The sequence below is a fragment of the Maylandia zebra genome, linkage group LG15 (genome assembly GCF_041146795.1).
Source record: "Maylandia zebra isolate NMK-2024a linkage group LG15, Mzebra_GT3a, whole genome shotgun sequence".
Classification (NCBI taxonomy): domain Eukaryota; kingdom Metazoa; phylum Chordata; class Actinopteri; order Cichliformes; family Cichlidae; genus Maylandia; species Maylandia zebra.
This window is the reverse complement of record NC_135181.1, coordinates 8,942,524-8,967,568: the sequence shown is the minus strand read 5'-3', so window position 1 is coordinate 8,967,568 and position 25,045 is coordinate 8,942,524. Positions and strand designations below refer to the sequence as shown.

Sequence of the window (25,045 nt, the reverse complement as noted above, 5' to 3'; positions counted from 1 at the left end):
AAAAATTTAAGTCTAGCAGAAGCTAGCCTCGCAGAAACAGTTGCATGTGTTAGCATCGACGTGTCAGTAAAAGTGGTCACAGTGCTAACAATGCATAGCTTAGTACATTTTAAATGAGTCAAAAAAGTTCGATTTTTGTATCTTTAAACATGTTTACATGTGTTGAGTAACAGACAATTTTGCTTTGAAGCTAAATTCCAGTGGCCATTAAAATAACTTCAGTTTTTCAGTCAGTGTTGGCTCTGGTTTTTTTTTTCACTTTGATCAGTGAATAAAAACATCCCTGAATGGTAATGCTTTGTTTGCTATATGAATGTAATATACGGTTTGTATGACATTAGTCTAGAGATTTTTATAGAGTGTTTGTCTTATTACTTCAAAGAAGAGCTTAAGCACAGCCATTTCTCATGCTGATTTGGAGAGCTTTAACAAGACATGACTTTATCTCCACCAAGTCCCTGTGAGTACCCATAACAGTACATGATATCACTGTCCCAGCTGTATCGTGATCTTTCCTCTGGTCCTTAAACCTATTGGGGGGAAAAAAACAACAAAAAACAAAACAGTGTGTAACCACAAACTCAAACAGAAAGTTAAGTGACAAAGGTTTGGCAAAGGTTTAGAACCTGTAAAATAGTAAGTTTTTACTGATGAGATTTTTATTTATTGATTCTTTTTTTAATGTTTTTTGTATTTGTTTTACTTCTCCAGCATATTCCAAAAGTTAGTAAGTAAAATTAAGTAAGTAAAATTTATTTATGTAGCGTTTTGGTAAGAAACCAGCCACAAAGAGCTTTTATGTTGTATCAGAAAAACTGCTGTGACAAGATAGAAATTAATCTGTCAATTTTTAAGCATTGTGCACATTTTATACCTGGAAGTGAAGAAACCTAGTTTAGATTTTGGCCACCACATCATTAACAGGCTAATTTGTAGCTCTTGGAGAGTATTACTTGGATTAAAACACGTTTTTGTGAGGGGGCTTGCCAAGCAATTTGTGCATGAAATGCACTTTCCTGGTGTAAGTCTCACTCCCGCTTAATGTACACCATGCACCTTTGTAACATTTGACGTTCTTTTTATATGTCAGAGTGCAATTTGTGCAACGTTAAAGTGATTTATGCCTTTCGGTGAGAGAAAGTTTATTACATTAGCTGCAATTTAGTAATGGGAGTTTCAAAAGAAGCTTTATTTTACACTTTAGAAAATACAATTTGCAGAAGATGTACAAGATGTGAAATAAAACACTGGATGATAAATGACAGTGCCTTTTTCTAAAAGCAGATAAAATAGAAGAATAAAAACATTAAGAGCTTAATTGTACTGCAATCATGTTTATTTCCCTATTTTGGGGCATCTAGCTTAGAATGCACATTGAAGGCTATTCTACACGCAAATAACTTGCATGCAACTTTATTAGGAAATGGATGAAGTATGTACAGAGATATCTGTTTTACATGATGTATGAAGAAAAACATCCAGACCAGGGCAGTTCAACTGTAATATTAGGTTAAAAAACAACAACTAAGAAATGTAGCAAATTAATTTTAGATTAATGTATTTGCTTTCTCGCCTTATTAGTCTACTGACTGTATTCAGAAAATAATATACATTAGTGACCAGGCAGTTTTTAATACTATTTGCACTTGTCTATAACGTGTGAACGTGGTGTCTAATTGCACATGCCAATATCAAAAATACACTGCGTATTTAAAGTCACTAAGACAGGCTTCCCAGAGATTATACGTCGTATTGTGTGTATTGTATTGCAATAATATACCAAGCACCTGGCAAAGACATCAATGTTAACTGCACCATGGGTTAACATTAATCTATGTACAATGAACCCGCAGGAGTAGAATTCTGTTGTACTTACTCTCTGGTGTTTCTGTGTGTAGGCATTTGTGGATTTCTATAGGATTACTGGATGGCATTCGGAGTGTGTCTGTCGGTTTGTGTTGCATTTTCCTACAAATACTGGGTGCATGCAGGTATTTTGTCAACACTTTTTTTTTCTTTGCTGATGACCAACAGAAGCCTTGTATATTTCTCTCCTTTTCTCTACTTTCATCCCCCTCGTCAGGGAGAAAGGTCGAAACGCTTTGATGGTAGAAGAGATGGGATTTTAAGTTTGGCTTTCTTCTTCTCAAACTTCAATGATGTTGATTGATGGCACAGAAGGGTGAAACTGCAAAAACAAAATACAAATAAGTATTAGTCACTGCTCACATGGATGCCTTGATCTCAGAATTTAACAGAGCCATTAAACGTGGAGTGTGAAAGCCTTACTGTGCTTTAGGTGTAGTGGTTAATACATTTGCCATCAGCTATGGCAACACCTTAGGAAATAAAGTAGCAGCCATGAGGCTAAACAAACTAAACTATTCAGCTCTATCTTTTGTTGAACTTGATACTTTTGATACTTTTGTATTTTGTTTGGACAGTGTTGGCTCATATGTTGCAAGCCACTGCTAGCTTACTCAAGTTGCACCGTCTTATACAAAACAACTAATTTTAATAATATATAGTTATAGCTCCAATGATTGATCAATATCAAGAAATGTCAAAATTTATTTTGCATGTAAAATACTTTAAACATGTACTTCCAAGTTACATCAGTTGATGAATTGTTAATTTTCTGCTTTTTCAAAGAAATGACAAAATGTGGCCCCACTCTGTCTTTAAGGAGCAAACTGTATGCTGTCACTGTCTCAGTAATAAATGATTTAAGACATTTATTGGGTTCAAGTTAAACCAAGTGTGCTAGTCACCAAATCTAAGAAGAGAAAACTGATCCAAGGTGTCTGACAACTACCTAATAAGGATGAGAGAACTCAGTGTCTAGCAATGTTACATTTTTGCTTGAGGTCAAAATTCTCAGTGTAAGTGACCTTGATAATTGATTGGTCGTGGGCTCTGCATTAATCTATCCACTCCAGTCTGATGCTTCTTTAAGGCTCTGCCGGTGCTTTATCTACGTATTGTTCAAGACAAGGGACTTAATCTGCACTTTTAATGACCAGTATAGTCTCAGGTTTGTACATTTTTATATGTGTAAATATTGGACAGTTGCCTACTGAAAAATGGATGATTTTGTTCCTCCAGTGGAAATTTATTAGATTGGTGTGACTCAGATCAGATTTGTGATAGCGTACAGTGTATTACTTCAGCCATCAACTCAGGGAAAGTTTCAGCTCAACTAGTATGTCAAGAGAGTGAGAGAAAATAAACTTTTGTCATAGCAGTGGAATATGAAATAGCAATACATATGGTGTGTATAGAGAGACTTTACTTGGATGTATATATACAGCTGTTTGAGGCTGGTGTGAAGCTTAACAAGAACCGAATTCAAATATTTCCGTCTCTGTGTGGCCTCAGTCCTGAGACTTCACCTTGCTCCTTAGCAGTCCTCCACTGTGGTGCTCTGGCGTGCTTCTTTCTGACGACGGCTTGGCCTTCTCCTTATTGTTGCTGGAGTCGTTGTCCTTAATGATGTCATACTGCCGGCAGAATAGGGCAATAACAGCTGCCAGGAGGTGAGACAGGGGCACATTTGCAACAAAACACAAAAGAGGATAGGAATTCAGTCGTGAGGCAGCTGTCAATCACTGTCATGTCACCAATTCCTCTAACAGCACATGCTGAAATGCCATGTGGATAATGGAATTTTGTTCCCACGGGAGGGTGACGGCTGCGCCTTTATCTCAAAGCTTGGAGGAGAGTCATTCACTATACTCTTTGCTTTCTTTCACTGCTAAATCTGCCAGATGCAGATTTGCCTCCAATTTGGATAAGTACTGTATATTCTCAATTATCTTCCTTGCTTCACTGAGGTCATGAATTTTTATGGGGGCGCTTTTATTAAATATTCAGAAAGTGATATACAGTCCTGGTAATGAGAGTTACAGAGCTGTTCTGAGACGCATTCGTTAAATTATTATTCATGCATCATGTAAGTCGTCTCCTGCATTGCAGCCACGTCATTCCCTCTGCAGAAAGGTACGAGTGGGTACTTCTGCATCTATCCTCATTGTTTTGTCGTAGAATTACAAAGGCGTTTGCGGAAGTGGAGAATGAGAGTATCCACAAAAACTTCAGCTACACAGCTTTGTATGTCTGATTGCTGTTTTCTTTACACTTTAAGTATGGTTTAGTCAGGACTAAGTTAGTACATTGAAATCTTAAACAGAATAGCAGAAAAGATTAGCACTATATTAAAAATCACTTAGTTATACCACACTGCTCCAAAAATTAAAGAAGCACTTGATCATCACAATATAAGACAGACAGTTAAATGTTAGAACATTAATTTCTCGTTAGTAAGTTTAAACTGTTATGAATCCATCTCAGCTGCTTCGGTGCAAATGAAAGTGACAACAGGTGCACTGGAGAGGAAACCCCAAGACAGCCCCTAAAAAGGTTTTGCAGGTGGTGGTCACAGACCATTGCTCTCTCCTTCTCCTTCTTGACTGATTTTTCTCTAGTTTTTCTTTTTGTTAGTGTGCTTGTCACTTCTGGTAGCATGAGACAATCCCAGAAGCCCATTCAGGGTTGCACAGGTAGTCCAGAATCTCTAGGATCACACACTTACACATGCTGTCACAAGAAGCTTTGCTGTGCCTCCCAGCAGTCTCAAAAGTGTGTGAATGAGTTATCAAAACATGGATAGTTACATAAAGATTGATGCCCTTCTACAGTTACAGCGCTGTGGAAGGGCATCAACCCAACAGTGGGACTTGTATCTGCTCCTCTGTGCAAGGAGGAGCTGGAGGAGCGCTGCCAGAGCGCTTCAAAATGATCTCATGTGCAGGAATTTGACCAAACTGTCACGAATAGACTCCCACTAAAGGGCCCAGTGTCCTTTAGTGACCTGTGCTCACTGACCAGCACCATCCAGCTCAACTGGCATAACTGCCACTAGAACCCAGCTCACTCCACGAGCAAAAAGCAAAGCTAGAGAAAGATTGGTCAGGTTATATATCTGTGAAGGTTCTCAGTCATCCAGGTCATCGTAGTCTAAGGAGCTTAGAAAGAAAAGCGTCTGGACTTCTTTAAGTTGCTTGAAGACGTTTCAGCTTTCATCCGAGAAGCTTCTTCGGTCAGGTTGGATTCACGATGGTTTCCGCTCCAAACTGCACTGATTGATATTCCTAAAGTGTAGCTGACTTTGTGTTACACTGACAGAATCAATTATTCCCTATTATTTGATTTGATTTCTTTGAGCAGTGTCTTAAGTTTTAACTCTAAATGAATAAATTCAAAGAGGATCAGGTAAATCCGACATTAAGCTTGACGGATAACAAATGTGGAGTCCATTATGAATATGCCAAACGGGTTGCTTCTTGTCTTTCACTCCCGCTCTTCACAGCTTCCGCGTTACCTTGGTTTCTCTCATTAGTATTATTTAACATCTCACTCTGGTCCTCGTGGGTGGGAAGCCCTGCTCCTAGCTGCCTGACAGATACGCCACTTCTCATTATGCCTCAACACTTCATTAATCATCGCACTACTTCAAAGGAGAACCCCAGAAGACGAGAATGCTCAGAAAAGTGTGATGTTGGTTTGACACTGCTGCGCAGTCGTCAGATTTAGTTTACAGACAGACCCACTTGCATTTTTTTGTACTTTAGCTTAAACTTGATTGCTGTGCCGCAGGTTTTACCTACTGTGAAAAAACTGTCCCATTATAGTTCTGACTTTTTTTTTTGCAGAGCTTTCATTTAACTTAAAACAACTGCTGTAACATTTGCATTTTAGACAGTACTCAATCTCCTGTCAGACTAATGATACCTGAATATAAGAAGTAGTCTCATACTAAATCAGCTGATCCTGAATCTGATTCAGGATTCTTTGTTTTATGTTTTTTCTTACTTCATCAGTGTCCCGCCAGTTTTTACTGATGCTCTGTTTTGTATGGTGGGTGCAAGGAGGAGTGATGTTGCTGTCATCGTACAAAGCACACATTAGAATTATTATTGTGACTAAAGTGATCCTGAGTGAGCTTCACACTGAATATTTATTCCCCCCTCTTCCTGCTTATTGGTCCTTCTTTCTTTTCTTCATTCTTTCTTTTTTTTTAATTGAATGAAATCTACAAACTTACCTGCCCACATGACCAAGACCACGACAATTATGATCATCTCTCCAGTTTGTAGATGTCGAGACTTGTCCAGTCCCTGCACAGTGGGGTCATCTTGGAGAGAGGACAGACAGAGCACATCAGAACACTAAATATGAACTCTAAGAGGCACTGCGCATTTAAATACAATCCACTGGGACATTTTATGGAGTAGAAATAATAGTCTGGCACAGTCTGAGAGAGTCTGTCTGCTTTATAATATGAATCAAACTCACTTTGTGTCTGCACGGATTGACAAAAATGTATACTTTCTCTACCCTTCATGACAGTTATGCCATTTAACAGAACTACAGTAGTTTTGGTGGGCATTCCCACACATCAATCTTGTAACATTAATCCTCCTTTAAGTGGATTGACTAGAAACTTTCCAAACTGCCTCTCAGCTCGTATGGATGGAACTCTTCCAGAGCCCCACTCTTCCCAATTGCCTCTTTTATGGAATCAAGTTGTCAAGAAACTGGCTTCAAATGCCAGACACTCAGCTCTCTTCGCATAAAAACAGTCAGATAGTTGGGTCAATTGGAGTGTCACATTTTCCCCCATCTTGATAGTGTGAGGATGTCAGCGGCGAGAGGGCAGAAGTAGGAGTACATCGTCAAAATCAACCACAAATTAAAGAGAAAAGCAGGATGCTAATTTGCCAAAAAGACTTGGAACTACATGTAAAATTACAGATGACTGGATATTTGAAGGGATTAAAGCAAAAATCATGATAAATTAACTTTTTCCCCTTTTTTTTCTTCTTTTTTTTTCTTAGCATCAACTTCCATCATTTTGTTCCCATGGATACCAATATCTTGTTAAGTTGTGGTGGAAAAACTGTCATAGCACCCAGGATTGCTGCCAGCTCTGGTTGTAAACCTATGCCACAAAAAACAAAAACACTCATTCAGCTTTATCCAAACTTTAGTATGAGTGAAATATCGAGTGTATGTCCAGTACTGAGGCCTGTGTTACGCCTCCTCAAGACTACCCAATCAGCAACCTCGTGAGTGTGATGGTCTTTTGCTGTGTGCTATGTGAGAGAGATAGGAGTTGCAGCTGATATCCCAATCTGATGAAAAAGTTCTGAACCTTACTTTGGACTCAACATTTATATGTAGGAAGGCTTGGTGTCTACACTGCAAGATACTTCTGAAAACGTAGCCGGGTCTGTGCGTAGAGAGACTTCTGGTGGAAGCGTTGGGTTGATGACGGTACATCAAAGACCGGCTTCAGAGATGAATGCAATCTGTGAGACTTCTTACTTCTCCACTGAACTTCTCGTTCCTTTTAGAAGTTTTTTAGTTGATCTAATGATCAAACTTCACTTGCAAGAGCACACTGGTACAGGCTGTATAGTGTGCATATACTACACTGATAAACCTAACCATTATAACCTTGTATGTCTCCTTCTTCTGCCACCAAAACAACTCAGGTTACTAATGTATCTGACACCAAGATATTGGCACCAGATCTTTTAAGTGTTGTAAAATAAGACTTGTTTATTTGTTCGATGTGAGTGGTCATTACCCTTTGGATCATTGGCTTATATATGCAGAAACATGATGCTGTAATAACACAAAGATCTGAATAACATTTCCATGTGTTGTTTCATAAATTTTTTATGTTGGTGGCAGACTCATATATGCTGTGTGAATTTGTGCTAAAGAGGAATGAGTAGATTTCGCTGCCTCCTGTACACCAAATAATTTGTGCAGAGATAATTAGTCGACCCTGCTTCTGCTCGCCCCCTAATCCCGAGATGTTGGCTGTGGCTGTGAACTGCGACAACACACCAGGGATTCTGTGCTGATGCCACAATGGTGCATCATTGAAGTCTTTCATAATGTTTACTTTAGAATGAGCAATTTTATTTTAGGCTGCATTGCTCCTTTAAAAGTTTTTCCACTGAAAAAGTTTGCTTCAAGATCGGACTTATTAACTGATTATCACAATGAAAGTAAATACAATTTTTGTTGCAGCCATGTTTCCCAAAAAGTTCAAAAGTTGAATTGTCCCGCTTGTAGTTTGGACGTGTTGCCCAAACACATGAACATTGTAATATAGCAAATGTGACAAAGGATGCCCCATGCCGTTGAGCAGCTGAGTTATAGAAAACAGCCTCTTCAGTTCGCAATAACAGATGTAACATAGTGATAAACAAGCTTGTGCCCCAGCTTTTGTCATGCATGTTGCCCCCATGAAAGTCATAATAAGCATATACTTATAATGCTTATACTTACATAGTAATAATAATAATAATAAGAGTATTTCTTTGCAGCTATTTTGGTTGCATAATATTCTAGAGTAATAGCCTTTAACCTTATATAAATCACTGAATGCAGATAGAGATAAGCCCAAGTATGAATCATAATGAAGCTATTAGACAGTGTGTGGCATGCCTTTGTCTCACTGCTGTTAGTAGGAGACCCTATAGGTGTAGCTTCTGACTCAGCAGAGACAGCTAAGCTCTGCTTTGAAGCATCATGCAGTAATTGTGTCTAAGGGGACCACCTGCCTAGTTAGGTTAGACTGCTCAAAGTCTTCATCCTTTGAAAATACTCTTCCTTTTTGTTACACCGTGTGAAGTGGATTGGAAGTTACTTGGTGTCAGCGGTTTCTTCTCAGTTGCTGTGCTACGGAATGATTTTTGTGTTTGAATCAAAACGTGTTAGTTTACCCAACTTTGTCTGAAAGTTTGAATCTTTTGCGAACCAAATTCATGTGACTGGAATTTAAACTAAGCTTATCTAACTAAAATTAATTCCATTCAAGTGCAAGTAATTTTTTTAAATTTGCAATTGCATATGCATGTATAGTACTGTGTAAAAATTTGAATCATTCCTCATTTCTTCATTTCTTCTTATATATATATATCTATATCTATATCTATATATATATATATATACATATATATATATATATCTTCTTGGTATAGTTGAAATTTGACTGAAAGGGGAATCAAGTGAAAGGCAGAACTACAGCTTACTTCTCTTGAAGGACAGGTGACACACATAAACATACACTCACACAAGCTTTCTGTGAAACTAATGAAGCTGAAATAGACTTTGGAAAGTGACATCGATGCTATAAAAGGAGTGCTGCAGTCTATTCCAATGTATTTATTGAATCTTGCCAGGAAATACTTCATAGAAAATGGGAGGATGCAGAGTCTGGCCAGCCCAGGTAAATAATATACACCAATATGTAATCACATTATTAATAAAATTGCTTTGTTCACAAAAAAGAGAGAAAAAAAACCCTCCTATTGATTCATATGTATCATAGCTCTGACTCTGGGTTGTCTGGTGTATACCACAAATCAATTTAGTTTCAATAGAAGGCACTTGGCTGTGACAAAGGACCTCTGAAATGGCTCTGTGGTGCTGGAGCCAGCTAGGATAAAATGACTTTTATGGAACAACAGTCAGCAGGAAGATCTCCAACAAAAAATATCACATGAACTCAGTGCGCATTAAGATTTCAAAAAATTATAAATTAAAAACATAACAGACACTGCGTTTTCTGTTTGTTTGTTTGTTTGTTGTTAATATGCAGAAATTTAGGGGAGTCTTTTTTGTTATTGATATTGTGATAAATAATAAGCTAGCTGAGTCTGCTGTCTTTTCATCTGCTTGATCCCTTGTAGTGTTCAGATATTTTTATATGCGTATTTTAACATTAAGACATTCACTCCTGAATGTGGAAAACTTTTTTTTATAACCCAGTTGTGGGCTGTGACCACCAGACAGCCTAGTTCTGTTTTTAACATGTGGGTGAATGCTTAGTGAAAAATGGGTCACATTGGATTCCTGTAGCTCAACCTGCAGATCTTATTATAAGAGTTAAGCTGGGACAGGTTTTCATGGGTGAAATGTAAGAATGGATGCTGTCATTGATTGGAGAATCACAATACTCTACACCCTCAATTGGTGTATGATGGTTTGTGTGAGTCACACCACGTGTGAATGTAATTCAGTCTGAATTAGGTTTGACAAGAAAATTGAAATCATAAATACTGATACAGGGTCAAACAAGAAAAGAGAAGTTGAGTAATGCGGTTCACAAAAGTTGCACCTAGAAACTTGATGTGATTGGACTTTAAAGCTTGGGCGTGAGGAGTCAGCAGTGTCGGCATTAGATTTATGGAAAGCTGACATTGATGTCTTTTACGCACCAAAACAAAATCCTACAAATGAGGAGCATCACTGAATGGGCTGTTTCTCTGACCCAGTTGGATGACTCGAGAGGCTACAAATCCTGATTAATGTTGCATAATAAATCTTTTCCAAGCGTCTGCACCGGCCATGTCTTTGCTCTTGCTCAGCAATTTATTGAGATATATTGATGGTTATTTAGCTTTCCGAGGTCAATTTTTTTACTTAAAGAAAACTTAAGTTAAAAACACAAGTGCCAAAAAAATAATTTCCTGGACACTTAATGTAAAGCAACAGGAAAGGAATGCAATGTCAGTTCCTGCATGAGAGCAGACTCGTGTGCTGAGCAGGAATTAGTTTCTTCCTCTTTGCTTTGGCCAGGCTTGCCAGCTTAACTAATGATACGCAACCTGTGTCAGCCGAACAGAAACATTTATGATTCCCTTGCATCAGCACTTCCGTATATTCACGACTTTGACAAGACTATAAAAATTACAAAACAGTTTTTGAAGCGTCAGGCGTGTTTCTAGAGCAATGTTGCCGTTATTCTATGAGTTAATGCATTTGGCTCATCCCACAATCGTGGCTGAAGTACTGCGGAGAAGATTACCAGAGGACTTTGCTCTGAAGTATATAACAAGCAAATAGCCTTTTCCACATCTGAGCTGTATGAAATTGAGAGATACTAAACTTATTCTCTTTAGGTCACGGTCTTCATTTTTTCTCCTGCCCGCGAGCTGATCCGACACATGGAATATGAGGTGTTCTAGAGTTTGAACAGGAACACCCAGAGTGATATAGAGCTGCATAAATTCAGAGCAGTTTGGCAGCAGACCTGCTTGAAGCTTCTGTCAATAATGTGTTGGTTTCTAGGAGAAATAAAACCCCTCACCTTGAAACCCACTCCCCCCACCTGCAAGAGAGCTGCTCTGAGAGGAAGCTTCTGGTTACTTGCTCTTGTCTAACCTTTACTGCATTTCATTCTCAGTGTTAGGGTGCTTAAAAGCATTCAGGAGTAAGAAGAGGCTTTAGTGCAACAGCGGGAAGAGTGCCTGTAATGGGTTGCTTCTGCCTGTGCCTCGGGGAAGAGGCCCGTGGCAAACCGTGTAAAATTAAAAGCAAATGTGTTACATAATGCACAAAACTGGTGCTGTGGCTTCTTGTGAACTTATCAATTCTACTGCACTTAGACAAATTTGACAGCATCTTGCCCACCCTAACCGAATCGTTTATAACGATTGTTTAAGCCAATCGCAGGAATCTGGCACTTAATTAGACTTCCACATGTCTTATCTGATAGATTGGTAGATTGTTCACTCTTCCTGAATGTATTTTGTCAGGTTGAATGTGTGATTTCTTATGGCTGAGTTAAGATTGGGACTCAGAGCTCACTTCTGAATCGTGTCAATATGGGTGCTTTAAGATGTTAGAGGTCTGTTAGAGCAGCTGTGACACAGTAGATCTCTCTGACACTCTGATGATTTTTTTGTTTTATTGTACTCTGTACACATTTATGCCACCATGTGTCACCAATTGCAAAAAAAACCCATAAATAAATAAATAAATCGATTAAAAAATGGTAAAGCACAGTAGGTGTTGCATCGACAATTCTGACACAATCACCCAGTGTAAGGTTTATGCCATAGCTACCCAAAATTTTGGTAATTACAAAAATCACATTTTATGTTTAGGAATGGTTAATCCAGCAGTATGTACGGAGTCTTTATTCTGAATTATGTTTTTAATGCCAAAAAATAATTGTTGTTTCTCATCTGTAAACGTTCAATTTTTCAGTTTTACAAAAAAAAATTGTAAGAAAACATTTAAAATATATATATTATTTTTTAAATTAAGATGCTAAATTACAGTTATTCATTGGAATTTCTGAACAGTAAAATGAGTTTTAGTGAATGTTGAATGTTGCGCTTGATTAAGTTGCGACTTCTCAGAATCCGGTTGAGTGTGCCGCCTCACATTTGGGTGTAAAAACATGAATTCAGTTTGTTATTTTCCCAATAAATGAGAAATATAATTTTTAGCTTTAAACAAGTTTTTGACAGATTTTGTAATCTCCAAAGGGACTTATTGTACTGTTTCAAAGTTTGGTTGTCTTCCCTTCTACACATTCTAAACTTCTATTCAGTCTTGTGTCAGTTTTTCTCTGCATCCATCTCCAGATAGGATGGCTGCAGTCCTGTGGCCCTCAAACTTATTAATTAGATTTAATCTCTGGTTACAGGATTCAAGCTGCTTGGAGATGTATTGTAGTCTTCACCTTCATCATGCCTTGGAATCCTTTCTTTCTTATCTCCTCAGACAACTTGCTGCTTTTGTTTTTCGTTTTCGCTGTTCTGTGTGGAGCACACAATAATACCAAACACCTAGCCGCGTACTTCTCTGTTTAATTCGTTTAATGACTGATTAGAAGATTGAAGGCTCCTCGGACACTAAATGAAGAGCGTATTCAGTTTGAAACACAATAGCAATCCACATATTTATCTCATTTTGAGAATCATTTTGTTCTCTTTGCAGAACTGTCAAGAATTCTGCTCTTGCCACATTTTGTTTTTCTTTCCACAGCATGTCGAAGACATGCAGGTCTCAATGATTTGTAAGCGTAGCAGTAATCTTGATCATGTCTGCCTACAGCTTCAATGACTCATAGCATGTTGTGAGACACCCCCCCCCCCCTTTTTTTTAGAGGAATTTTGCTCAAGGTCTCAGAGTACCATACCTTGGTTGGAGCTGTTGGAAGGAAAGCGGTCTGACTTCTTAAGGGTATGAAAATGGACCTTCTTGCTGGCTTGACTCTCGCCATAGAGGCCAATAGACTGGACCTGAATGATATAGTTTGTATCCTCCTCCAGGTCCCAAAGAACGCAAGAACGGCTGGTTGTGTTGACCTCCCGGATGAATCGCTGCATGTGTCCATCCTGCCTCTGAATGTTTGAATAGAAGAAAAACAAAGCGATAGTGAATTGAATCCAGTTCTCTATTATTTGGCGTGAATTCACAACAAATGTTTACATAGTGTTTGTATTGTAACGCAAGCACTATAGAATGAAGTCTTGAGCTAAGCATTTAGGCTGGCACCTTCTTGGTTCTTTTAAACCAGACATTACAAATGAGGGGTGTCTCTGCTGCCCACTCACCTTTAACAATTTATCAAAAGTTAGGTCCACCCTAAAGCATAACCTGCTCTATGATCTGTTTTCCTTGCACTATCACTTACAAACCAAACATCATGTTGTGCAAAATAAGACCAGCAACCCATTTGCTGATGGTTAGAAAGAATGCAGATTTTAGGTCGTTTTTATGTCACTCCTTAATATACACTCTGTGGTAAAGACCCACCATACATATATTCTAGAGCGAAACACAGTAATTCTCTTTGAACAAGACCTTGAGATTCGGACCAAAAAAAAGTACAATCTTTTTTAAAATATTCACTGTTTAAAAAATGCATTGGATCACCAGTCATAAAAATAAGATACCACAAATGTTTTAGAAATCTGCCAAAAACTAAAAATCTTTTATTTACTAGGCACATAACCAAATGTGACTACTCTGACAAGTCAGAAATTAATCGAGTTTAACATTTAACCACTAAAACTCATTTTTCTGTTCAGGATTGCAGGTATATAAATGTAATTAGCATCTTAATCAAAACATAATGAATAATAATGCGCTTTACTATTTTTCCAGCTTTTTGATAAAACAAAAAATAAGAAAATTCATGGATAAACACAATAATCATATTAAAGCGTTAAAAATAGAATTTGGATTAAGGAACTTGCAAGTACTGGTAGAATAACCATTACAGAAACATTAAAAAATGATTTGGATATTTAGCAATATTGTTAATGCGTGAAATCGCAGGGTTAAACAGAAAGCAAAGAGCAGAGTAGATTCAGTGATAGCATAAATACAACCTCAAAATGGCTCTAAAGGTAAGACAGTCTTTGTTTCACCTCATGAGGTTTTTTCTTTATGCTAGTGCTATAGTCAACAATGTATTTCTCTCCAGTGTCATTAAAAAAACAATCAGGGAACCAATGTGAGGTAGAGGTGACCAACCAGAAAATATTCCAGGTTCTGGTGAAAGTCATGCTGAGTATTTTATCATATTAGCAGTTGGCACTTTATTTTCACCATATGGGGTCTCGACTAGGAATTGATGTCTGATTAAGTTAGACCACAAGTGCCGGGAGACAAGTTTTCACAATCTCAAACTTTATCTTTGACTTCTCCGAACGCTATTGGAGCAATCAGGACCTAAAGCAAAAAAGAATTACTCCTCCAGTAACATGCAGGGATCTCAGCGCTCACAAACAATCTGCACTTAGAGTGACGTCAGGCCAAATGTCTTCTTATTTATTTCTATGGCCGCGCTTGACAGAGAGATTTTATTGTTGGGGGGAGAGAAAAAAGTCATGTAGCTGTCTGTAAACAATGAATAATCTTCTGATTAAACTGCCATAGACACTGAAGGCGAATGCTGATGGTGTTCAAATGCAGCTGCTATACAGGAGGAAGAAGGAGAGTGGGTGTCGTGTTCAGCCCATCAGTCACACTGAATGAAAAACAAAGTAAATGGGTGCATAATATTTTCAGCTGCGTAAAGCGTAAACATGATTACAGCAGCGTATTGCATTCTGTCATTCGTTGTTAGCATTTACTGGCTTTCCTATTTTAAGCCTGAAATTTTTTCATTATGAAAAAAAAAAATGCACTTTTGGCAGCGTCACATACTTCTGTGCATTCATGTTTTCTCTCTGCAAATTGGGCATACCAGGTTTTATTCTAGCTTCATGCTAAGAGCCATGCTCCATTCAGCCAGTACCAATTATATGCAGGTTATTATTATGCACCACTTCACCAGTCTATCTGCTGGCATGTTGGCACCAAAAACAGGAAATGATGAAAGCTTATTTACAAATCAAAAGGGCTAAAACAACAAAAAAGAAAGAAAGAAGGAAGCTTTGAATTTAATTTTCTTTCCTTTTTTTGCATTTGAAGTTTTAAGAATTACCTGCTGTGAGATGGAGAAACCAATTATTATGTCCCCCTCTGGAACTTCCCATGATATAGTTGCAGAGTCGGCTCGCAGGTGCATGACAGACACATTGACAGGAGCTGGTGGCCGGTCTGGAGGAGAGTAAACAGCAAGAGAGAGATCTGTTAATCCAGCAGCTTTTCCAGATATTTGAGTAGACCCACGCCATCTGTGTTCATGAGGGGTCTCTAAAATCGTGCTGGTACTCTGAAGTCTAAGATTCAGAGAACCCACATACTCACTTCTTTCAGTCTTACTTGTAAAATGTAATGTACTGTACTCAGGTCAGGAATAGATCTATTTCTACAGGCATCCACAAACCGTTAATACACTCTGGACTTATTTTAATTATTTGTAATGTGTGTTTTTGAAGGGACCAGTATTTCCCTGCCTCTTTTAACCCAAAAGTTACAATAAATGACAAATAAATTCATTTAAATAACCTGTGTACTTGCATTTTAAATGAACCTGCAAATATATTTGCACTAGTCCTGACAAGCTTCTGGGTCAGCCTGACTGACTAGCCTTATAGTGGTCTATATCATGTTCACCTCTCTAGACAGGGTTATGCTTCTTCAGCCTGTCACTTTGCAGCCATCTATCATGATTTGGTTGCCAGTACACATGCTGATTGCAAAGTGGGAACAAAAGCGGGGGCAAGCGAAGAGCAGGAGAATTACAGAGTGACGGGGGGAGGCCTGAACAGCGATAAGCAATCACTCAGGTCAGATGAATAGGTAAGATGGGACAGGCTCGACAGTTTGGAACCTGGACACTATCTGTGAGCCTTTTGTTGCTACCATTATTTCTAATGGCCTCTTGGTAGCTGGTGATATGTGGAAAATGTCACATGAGTGGAAATTTTCTGCAATGACATCAAAGAAGACCTTGTAAAACATATACAACTGGCCCCTTTAAGTAATGCTTGCTCTAACGATTCACCTCAAAGTGAGCATTAATTGACAGCTATGAAGTAAATTTGTATTTCAGTCACTTTTGTAAAGTCATGCAGCATGGATTTAATAATACATAACACAGCTGTCTTGAGATCACAGCATGTGCTGTGCATGGACCATAAAAGATATTGCTTGAAAAAGAAAGATGAAAGCCGAAATGATGAAATTGAGAGGTTTTTCAGATGATGTGCGGTTTCCTGGCTCAGTCGCGCTTATCTACATACGTCTGTCTCTCTTCTTTTTTTTCTTTTTTTTTAAATCTCTGGTACTCCTGCCTCCTATTTTATCTTTGAGAGAATCAGCAGCAGTCGCTCTGTTCTGTGCAAAAGGTGACACTGAGGTGGATCCATGGAGCCCGGGTCAGACAAGGTTATCAGTCTCCCTGCCCTAGCTCCCATGGCACTACGTGGCACATGGGGGTCAGGGTCAATCACGAGCATGATGCTCGGTTTCTCTGGCTCATGACACGCTCGGATTGGTTTGTGGAAGGGAGTGAATGAGCTGAACAAGGGACCGGGCTAATTCTTACCCTGTGATGGAAAGTGCGAGAGGAAATTAATGTTCTGTGGAGATAGTCGGGGGGAGGACGGGGGAGGTGGGAGGAGGGGGGTAACACAGAGGTTTGGAGGTTATATCTTCCTCATTTTGTCCATGTAATGAGAACAACTTTATGTAAGAAGGGGCTATGCAGTGTTAAGACTGACAGAAAGTCTTGTATAGTTTTTGATTTTCTTTGAACTTTGGAAATCCTTTAGGACATTGTAGATATATATATGTACAATCATGTACGACCTTCTGTTGTGACAGTGTTTAATTGTCTTCTGACTGCGAATATGTCATATTTATGCTCAAATCTTTCATCACTCAAATTAAATCCCAACATCCTGGGACTGACTGACAGTAATGGCGCCTTTTTAACAGAGCTCCACAGAAGCTTCAGTTGTTGTTGCAGCAGAGTTACCCGTGCTCGTTGTTTAGCGAGGTCACACTTGACTCCGCTGTTAACAGAGCGACAGACCATTAAGGCTTGATTGCCATCAGCACGTGCCCTAAAGTGAGCCTTCGCCAGAAGCAGGGGGCAGCATTCATCCCAGATGGGACGTGTTCATTTCTCTTTAGCTCATTGTCCTTTAGGTAACGAAGGTCACACGAAGTCGCGCATGGGTAAAGAAACAGCTCGTATCCATGATGCTCTGTCTGCGGATCATTTGGTGATGATGGAGCACGTGACAGTAAAGGGCAATCGGGCCTTGAATCATTGCTAATGTAATGCACTACGTGAAGCCCGCTTCCTATAAGGTGCCGTATCCATTACTTGCAAATTTGACTGGGACGCGCATATTTAAACCTGAAGCATGAGGCATTATAAATGAAGGATTTGCTGAAATGCTTACATTTAAAACTGCTATTCAATCATATGAAAGACTAAATAAACAAAATAGGTGTTTACATTTATAAAACTGAATCACAGCTGGCTTATTAGACAGCATTGTGTTTAATGTGCAGCCCAGAAGTTCAAATGATCCCCTCTAGCTTCTTTGATGTTCTCCACTGCAGTAATGATTGTCATGGCAGAGACTTCAGTACTTGTTATCTGCCATGTGGCTGGGGTAAGCCCCACTCAACGGAATGCATTATGTAAGATCTGAAATAAAAAGGCAATAGGTACATCCCTCTCGGGATGTGGGAGCACTGCTAGGATGAATCATAGCTTATAGCCAAAGCAGAGCACATTAGCTAGTGCCCCATCTAACCAGAGTGCACACACAGACATGGAGAAAAGGCTGGTGGATCTTTGAATGGCTGATGAGCCATGTGGAAATGAGCCCAGGTTGAGTTTATCGGAGCCAGATAAAGGGGCAGCATCTCTTATTTTGACCTCTATGTTTGCTTGCGAAGCAGAACTGCCTGTTTTCTTATTGGCTGCTCATGCTTTACACCATAAGACTAATTGGATATGTTTTATGGTCAGAAAATAAAAGTTCAGATTTACTGTATGAAGACAGCTTATGATGCTTTTTATCCCAGCAATGCATAAGCATGACACGATGGTTAAACAGGAATTTGGAAGTGGAAAATGAGAGATTATGCTTTTACTTAGTCAACTTTAAAAAACAAAAAACAAAACAGTTTGATCGCTGTGAAAAATGAAAATAAAAACAAAATTCAGTGATTTTGAAGTATTTTAAACTGCATCTTTATGTGAAATTAATACAAAGACAAAATATTAAATGTTGAAATTAAAACATTTTATAGTTCAAATCTATAAGATTTGAGTCTGTCAACACAAGACAATATTTGGAATACAGGAATTTTTAAGGCTGGGAATAAGACATTATCCTATTATGCCTTGAAAAGGGATTTCATCTCCTCAACAGCGTTTTGTAGGTCTGTCCCCAGTCAGACCCCAGACTGTCTTATCACAGCGCTGTGATTGAATGTGTGCAAAATGAGATTTGTTGTTGTTTTGCTGAAATAAGCAACGCTTTCCCTGGGGAAAAAAAGAGTTGTCTGGTTGTGTTGCTTTGTGCTGTGTTGCTTCAAAATCTTTTTGTGCCACTCAACATTAATGGTTCCTTCATTGATAACTTGAGCTTCAGTTAAGTTATGTATGCCATCAACACAGTCATGGATGCTATCTTACATACTTTCACTAGCTGGGCCTTATTTTAGGTTGGGCAGGGTTTTTTTAGTAGATAAAGGTGAATGGCTTAATCAAGAATAGAGCTGCCGTTTGGGGAAGACCTCGATGGGGACTGGAGGCGGCTCCCGGGCCTGGCAGATCCCCATGTACTAATGAGAAGTGAAGAAGTGAAGGGAGTGGAAAACCAGGAGAGAGGGTGGGGCACAAAAATGAGAACAAACAGCTTGGGGGGGGGGGGAGCATATATAAAAGAAAAGACCCAGAGGGGGCGTGTTTGAAGGCGTGGTCCTCCAAGTGTTCTGATAAGACTGATGCTCTCTCCGCTTTAGCTCGAAGAAGAATGTAAACAAATTCAAACCTAGTTTCACCTAAATGTAAATGAGCTCCTACACTGGACCATTTTTCTGATCTTTTTTTATATCTGATTTTCTTCACACACAAGAGTTTTAACTTCCATTTTTTGATGAATAGATGAATTGGGTAGTGATCGCGTGTGTTTTTGGAAGTGTTTCTGTGCCCATGCAGTGATGTCCACTACAGAGTTATAACTGCTTTTAACACACTGTCTGAGTGCCTGAAGATCACTGTCGCTCATTGTAGATATTCAGCTTTGTTCCCCATGTGTAGAGATTTTCTAAATCTATTAATGTTATTTTGTAAAAGGTTCATGAAATGACCATATATAAAAAAAATCTGCTACAGCTGGATATCACAATATCTGACCTATTTTATGGTGGTTTTCCATTCTTCCCACATTTTTTTTAAATGAATTCAATTGAACTGTATTGATGTTTTCTGCAGTCTTTCTATGTAAACGTCTACACTGCTGCTGCTGCTACTTTAAAAGCTGCCTAACATGAATTTGTGTTTAGTTAAGAGGGCATAAACGGTCCAGGGGGACTGATCTGTTTACTGGTAAAAATACATTTAAAGGCAGAACAATGGCTTTTTTTTAATGTTCCTTTATTATTAGTCACATTTCAATTACCTCTAAGATAGTGACAGTTTGAAGGACTACTTATAGTTTAATCCTTATCTAATACTTATAATGTCTACCTCCCTCGTAAAATTAAACTCTTGCTGACATAAATAAAGGGAAGAACTGAGCCTCCGATTTTGACGTGTTGTCCAGTCAATCTTCAAATGGCTTCATCAGGACATATTTCAGAGTCAGTCATGGGAAGTCTAAATGTTCTCCTCTGCACAACAGGAGGTTGTCACACATCTGCTTGTAAATTGCTTGCTATCGAGCTTTTAAGCAGTGCTGTGCTGCTTTTATTTCCGCTGCAGCACCGTGCATCCCTGTATTACCTGCGAATGCCTTTTCCCTCTTGTTTCACTCTCAATCCTCTTCTTTCATACATGATGTCATGCGGGAGCAGTGATTTGATGTGATCTTAAGTCTCTCGCTTCAATCCACTTCTCTATTTAGTTTTGCCACAGCAGTCTGAAGTGGTTATGTGTGTAAGCGGGCCTGGCTAGCTCCTGCGTCTTTTCCTCCACAATTCAGATCCCCTTGACTGTAGGACCACTTAGCGCCCCTTTCTTTACTGTAGGTACCCTCTGTGTTATTACTCGCAGATCCAGAGGCTGTGAAATGGCAGTGAGACCAGATGGGACACGGCACCGCTCTAAGGTTAATATAATCACTGGCCCAACCTTGAGCCTTTTCAGTTTCAAGCGGACATCACTTTATCCGCCTCAAAGTGTAATGTGCACCAACAGTGGGTGTTTACTGGTTTCTGCAGACATCTGAACAAGACAAGAGTGACACACAAAAACACGCTGAAAATCTACCTTGCGTTTCCCCCTCGTTATGTGTGTGTGTCTGTTTAAAATAAATACTGTGTCACGGCAGATAATTATGACAAGATGGGCAAATATTGGCTTTCATACTAATGAATTCATCTGTAACTGAGAACATCTATTTGTCATGAATGTGTCACCAGGTTTATGAACAGCATATTGCCAATTTGAAGGATGATATGAGCCCGGCAAGCCAGTAAATCCAATAAGTTTTCATTTACATTTGTTTAGTGTCTGACGCTCACGTGGGATCTATTTCCTAATGTGCTTGCTTTTAGCTTGTGTGTGAATGTTAACGTAGGTACTACTATTCAAGTCTTTTATATCACCTAGAATGACAGAAATTGAGTGTGGATGCTTGTACTGATTGATTTAAGGAAGAACTGCATCTCACTTTTGGTTTTGTCTGGAAAGTGCTGGAATTTTCTCAAAAATTGGAAGAGCAGTGATGAGTTTGATGCGTTACTTTCAAGACCGGTTTTTAACAAGCTGCAGAAAAAGCTTTTGGCCCAGATGAAATAAGACATGAAAATGAAGGAAAAATAAATTTCAGAGCCTTTGTATTACACTAACATTTGCCATAAATACACATTTTCATTTGGACTTCCAAGTGACTTGAAATGATCCTTTTCCATACCTTCACCATGCACCGAATTATCATAAAATTAAGTCACACCTTCTTCTAAATGACTGAATCCAGCACTCTCCTAGCTTAGTCTGGACTGGCGGTAATGAATCCAGCATTTATTTCAATTTACTTTAAACCTCAGAGCAGCCGCCACATTTGTATCTGTGAGTGTAACATTTATGTGTTCAGCAGTGACAAGCTTACGCTCTGGGCAAACTCCACAGAGATCAGAGATGCCTTTTTGCGTCACATGTCAGCCACAAAACATTCGAAAAAAAAAAGAAGAAGCTCTGAATAGGTGTCTGAGGCAGACAGAGCACACCCACCCACAGAAACCGTGAAGTGCCAATCTGATTCTCTCAAGGCGCTATCACATGTAGGACTCAGTTCCCTTGAGAGGCGAGGGGGAAAGTGATAGAGGTAGACAGATAAAGAGACAGAGATACTGTAGATGCATGCACACAGAGGCTCAGGAGACTTCTGTGGCAGAAATAGCAAGGATTCATACATTTTAAGCCTGAAGCGGACCTCGCAATGGAAAGAATGCAAACAAACCACAGTTTATGCACTGGTGATCTGTCTCTTTGCTGCATTGAACTTAAGGCGCCATTGGCTCTGCAACTAGTGTTGTTGTAGTGAAATTAAATGTATGGATTTGGATGTCTAATTAAAACAGGCTAAACTGAATTGTCTTTAGTAGAATTGCACATAATATTACCTTTAAATTGAGTAGAGGGGAAACAAGAATGTGCTCTTTTGATAGACTTGTTAAAATAGTTTTTGGTTTGATTTTTGTTTATCTGTAATCAGGCTATTCAAAACACCAAAGGTATATTTAAAACACTGCAAACACTATATCTGGTTTTATTAGTGATTTAGAGATAGTAAATAAGGTAAGAATAGTGATAATGTAAGGCCCAGATCATACAGCAGGTTAAACAGGTGTTATAAGCTGGATGCAACGGCATAATCGTATTTTAGCACGTATTTGATGTATATGAATGAGTTGTGGGATTGAGGTGCGTAAACCCTTCCAAAGGGCTGTAATAGTTTGAGTAATGGCGCATTTTACAAGGCTACAAGAAGGCACAATAATTAATTTGAGTCTGCTTGAGAGGCTCATACTTACTTGCTCCCACCAAGAACACATCGCTGCCAAAAAGCAACAGGACCACGGAGTTGACAAAAACAAGAAGACGAGCCATGCCTTGGTGGATGTATTTGCTCTTCTTAGATTAATGTTAATATTTTTTTAATGCAAATCTCCTATTATTGAAGGGTTACTAAATTACAGCAGTTCATCTTTTTTGCAACGTATTGGAATTCCTCTCATGAATGGAGGGATGAGTGACTGAGATCCTGCTCCTCCTGCTGCTTCTAGCGGAATCGGGCTCGATCTGCTCAGTAAACAGATAACCTGTGAAAGTACGTAGCGAGCCGCCTCCTCAGAGACATGTTGTCTTCATTCGGGCTTTTAATCCCACAAGTCCTTCATCCATGTTCCCGTGCGAACCGAGACCGAGTCTGCTGTCCTTCTAAACCTGCCGGTTGGAATCGTACACCATCACCACCGACCTCCGGATCATCGATCATCCGGTGAGCTCAGGTACGAGCAGGTCGCCGAACAATGTGATGCTTCACAGCGGGGTCGCCGGTCCCCCCACGGCCCAAGGGGACGGCGAGGGGCTATTCAAATTCAGCACCATGGACAGCGCCTAAGTTTTCCAGTTTCCGCCGAGCCCTTACGCTCTAAGGTTTTTTTTCCCCCTTTTCTTCTTTTTCTTTTTTCCTTTCTTTTCTTTTCTTTTCTTTTTCTTTTCTTTCTTCTTCTTCTTCTTTCTTTCTTTTTTTTTTTTTAAACTGTTTACAGCTTCGGACCTGTACGTGTTTATTCACGCACGGCACGCGGGGCTGGTCATCCTGCGGACCTTTTTTTTTTTTTTTTTTTTTTTTTTAAAAGCCTCCCCCCACCTCTCGCTCTCTCCAAGTAGCCAATGAGACCAGCGATGTTCCTAACACTTAGCTATTCTGCCAAAGCGCGCGCATTGCACTGATTAATCCTCCACGTGTCATCAGAGGAGAGGAGCAGCTGCACGCCTACCTGTGCGCGCACACCCTCCTCCAGATGCTTTAATATTTCAGCAGCAGTGCCAGGGGCTAATGTTTACCGCAATAGGCTGGCCTGTGCTGTGAGGGAAGCAACAGGGGAGTGAGTGAATGGCAGTACAATGGGACAGACAGCCTGTCCTCCCGTTCTTTCACATGCACTAAACCGCTGATCATAAATACCGGATGATTAGCATTTCGTTCCACCATCCAGCTGCAGCAGGTCGATGTGCCTCTCACCCACCGCACACTGCACAGCGCCCTAAGACACGCCAAACAATCAGGAAGATGAATCACGTTGATAAGCTGAGTGCATTGCCTCATGGGACGAGCGTTTCAAGGCAGATTGCTTATCTACGGGGAATCTGCCAGCCGCACGCAGGGCTACTGCGGTCTTTATTCAGACAAGAGGAAAGAAGTCATCAAATATTTGGGTTCTTGTTACTGTAAAGCAGGGGACGGGTGGCAAATCTTTCAATTACTAGGAATAAAGAAGTAAAATAACACTTACTCACGTACCCTCTCAAAACTTAATCGTGCGTTTAATTCTTTTTCATAACTCTGCCAACTAAATTAGCGCTCTTAACCTTTTAGTGTCCAGTTTTCTGTGAGTCTGAGCAGACGGATGCGACGTTTTATATATTAGATATGGAGTTGCCATGACAGCTGTCTATTTGTGGCCGACATTTCTATGGCATTTATCTTCATGAGAGCTCAGAAAAGTGGGTCTATTGTGGTTAGCACTCACTGTATTGACTGTATTCTTTTGTGAATGTTCCCTCAGCATGAAAGTCAATATAAATACAGATGTTTGATGGTAAAATTGAGGACTCTGTGATGAGGCAGACGTGTGCTGTTGTTTTTCTTTTTCAGCTTCTGCATCAAGCTTAACTTCTTTTCTCTATAGTGTAATAAAAAAGTTTTTTTTATAGATGTAAAGATTAGTTTATTCAGACCAGTTCTATCTACTATTACAGCTTCAGTGTAAGACTGGAAGTCAGGATAGTTTTGCAGTGATTTGTAAACAATGTACTAAACCTCCTTTGGCAATATTTCTTAAATGAAAGAAGCAGGAGTGGGTCACAGATTTATTATGAGAGTCAAAAGACAGAGATTGACCAAAGATTATCCCAAGATCAATCTCGAGCCACTGCTCGAGTCCACTAAAATGGATCTCAAATAAAATGATAAAATCCAGAGTGACATTCCAGCACAAGCTTCACTTAGATTCACTTTTAAACATCTAAAAATAGCCGCTTGGCATCTTTCTTGGCCTTCAGACAACATTTCTGATGGCTAAAGATCCAAATGGGACAGGCAAAAAAAAAAAAACCCATCTGAAAACAGGAGACAATGAATAAAAGGAATTAGATCCCAAACAGTTGAATGTTTAATACTTGGTGATTTGGATTTTATTTAATCTATGGCAGTAGCTTCCTGCCTTTAAAAAATGTTACTGTCTCCTGTAGTGACTTTAACCCATCACAGGTGAAATGAAATCATGCTTTGTGACTTGTTTTATGTAACCAGTGCCAACTTGTGCAAACTAAGCCTGTTTTTGTGCGACTTGG

At 39.3% G+C, this 25,045-nt stretch overlaps 2 protein-coding genes across 2 annotated transcripts in view; one reads left to right on the top strand and one right to left on the bottom strand.

The window, feature by feature from the left end:
• si:dkey-71h2.2 (low density lipoprotein receptor adapter protein 1) overlaps positions 1–25,045 on the top strand; it is a 104,648-nt gene that overhangs the window by 54,358 nt on the left and 25,245 nt on the right. The window lies entirely within an intron of this gene.
• fndc4a (fibronectin type III domain containing 4a) lies at positions 1,175–23,622 on the bottom strand. The gene is made up of 6 exons (XM_004541899.3): positions 22,498–23,622; positions 15,311–15,426; positions 13,013–13,217; positions 6,104–6,193; positions 3,393–3,526; positions 1,175–2,188 (listed from the first exon to the last, which is right to left on the bottom strand). Exons 1-6 carry the CDS (start codon positions 22,571–22,573, stop codon positions 2,147–2,149), a joined length of 663 nt encoding a protein of 220 aa, XP_004541956.1. The 5' UTR covers positions 22,574–23,622; the 3' UTR covers positions 1,175–2,146.

Excerpts from the sequence above, each read along its gene's own strand:
- fndc4a (XM_004541899.3), bottom strand. The coding sequence starts at position 22,573 with ATGGCTCGTCTTCTTGTTTTTGTCAACTCCGTGGTCCTGTTGCTTTTT. Across the intron at positions 6,194-13,012 it reads TTCCAACAGCTCCAACCAAG|ATGACCCCACTGTGCAGGGA; the intron begins GTATGGTACTCT and ends CCTCTCTCCAAG. Across the intron at positions 3,527-6,103 it reads GGTCTTGGTCATGTGGGCAG|CTGTTATTGCCCTATTCTGC; the intron begins GTAAGTTTGTAG and ends ACCTCCTGGCAG.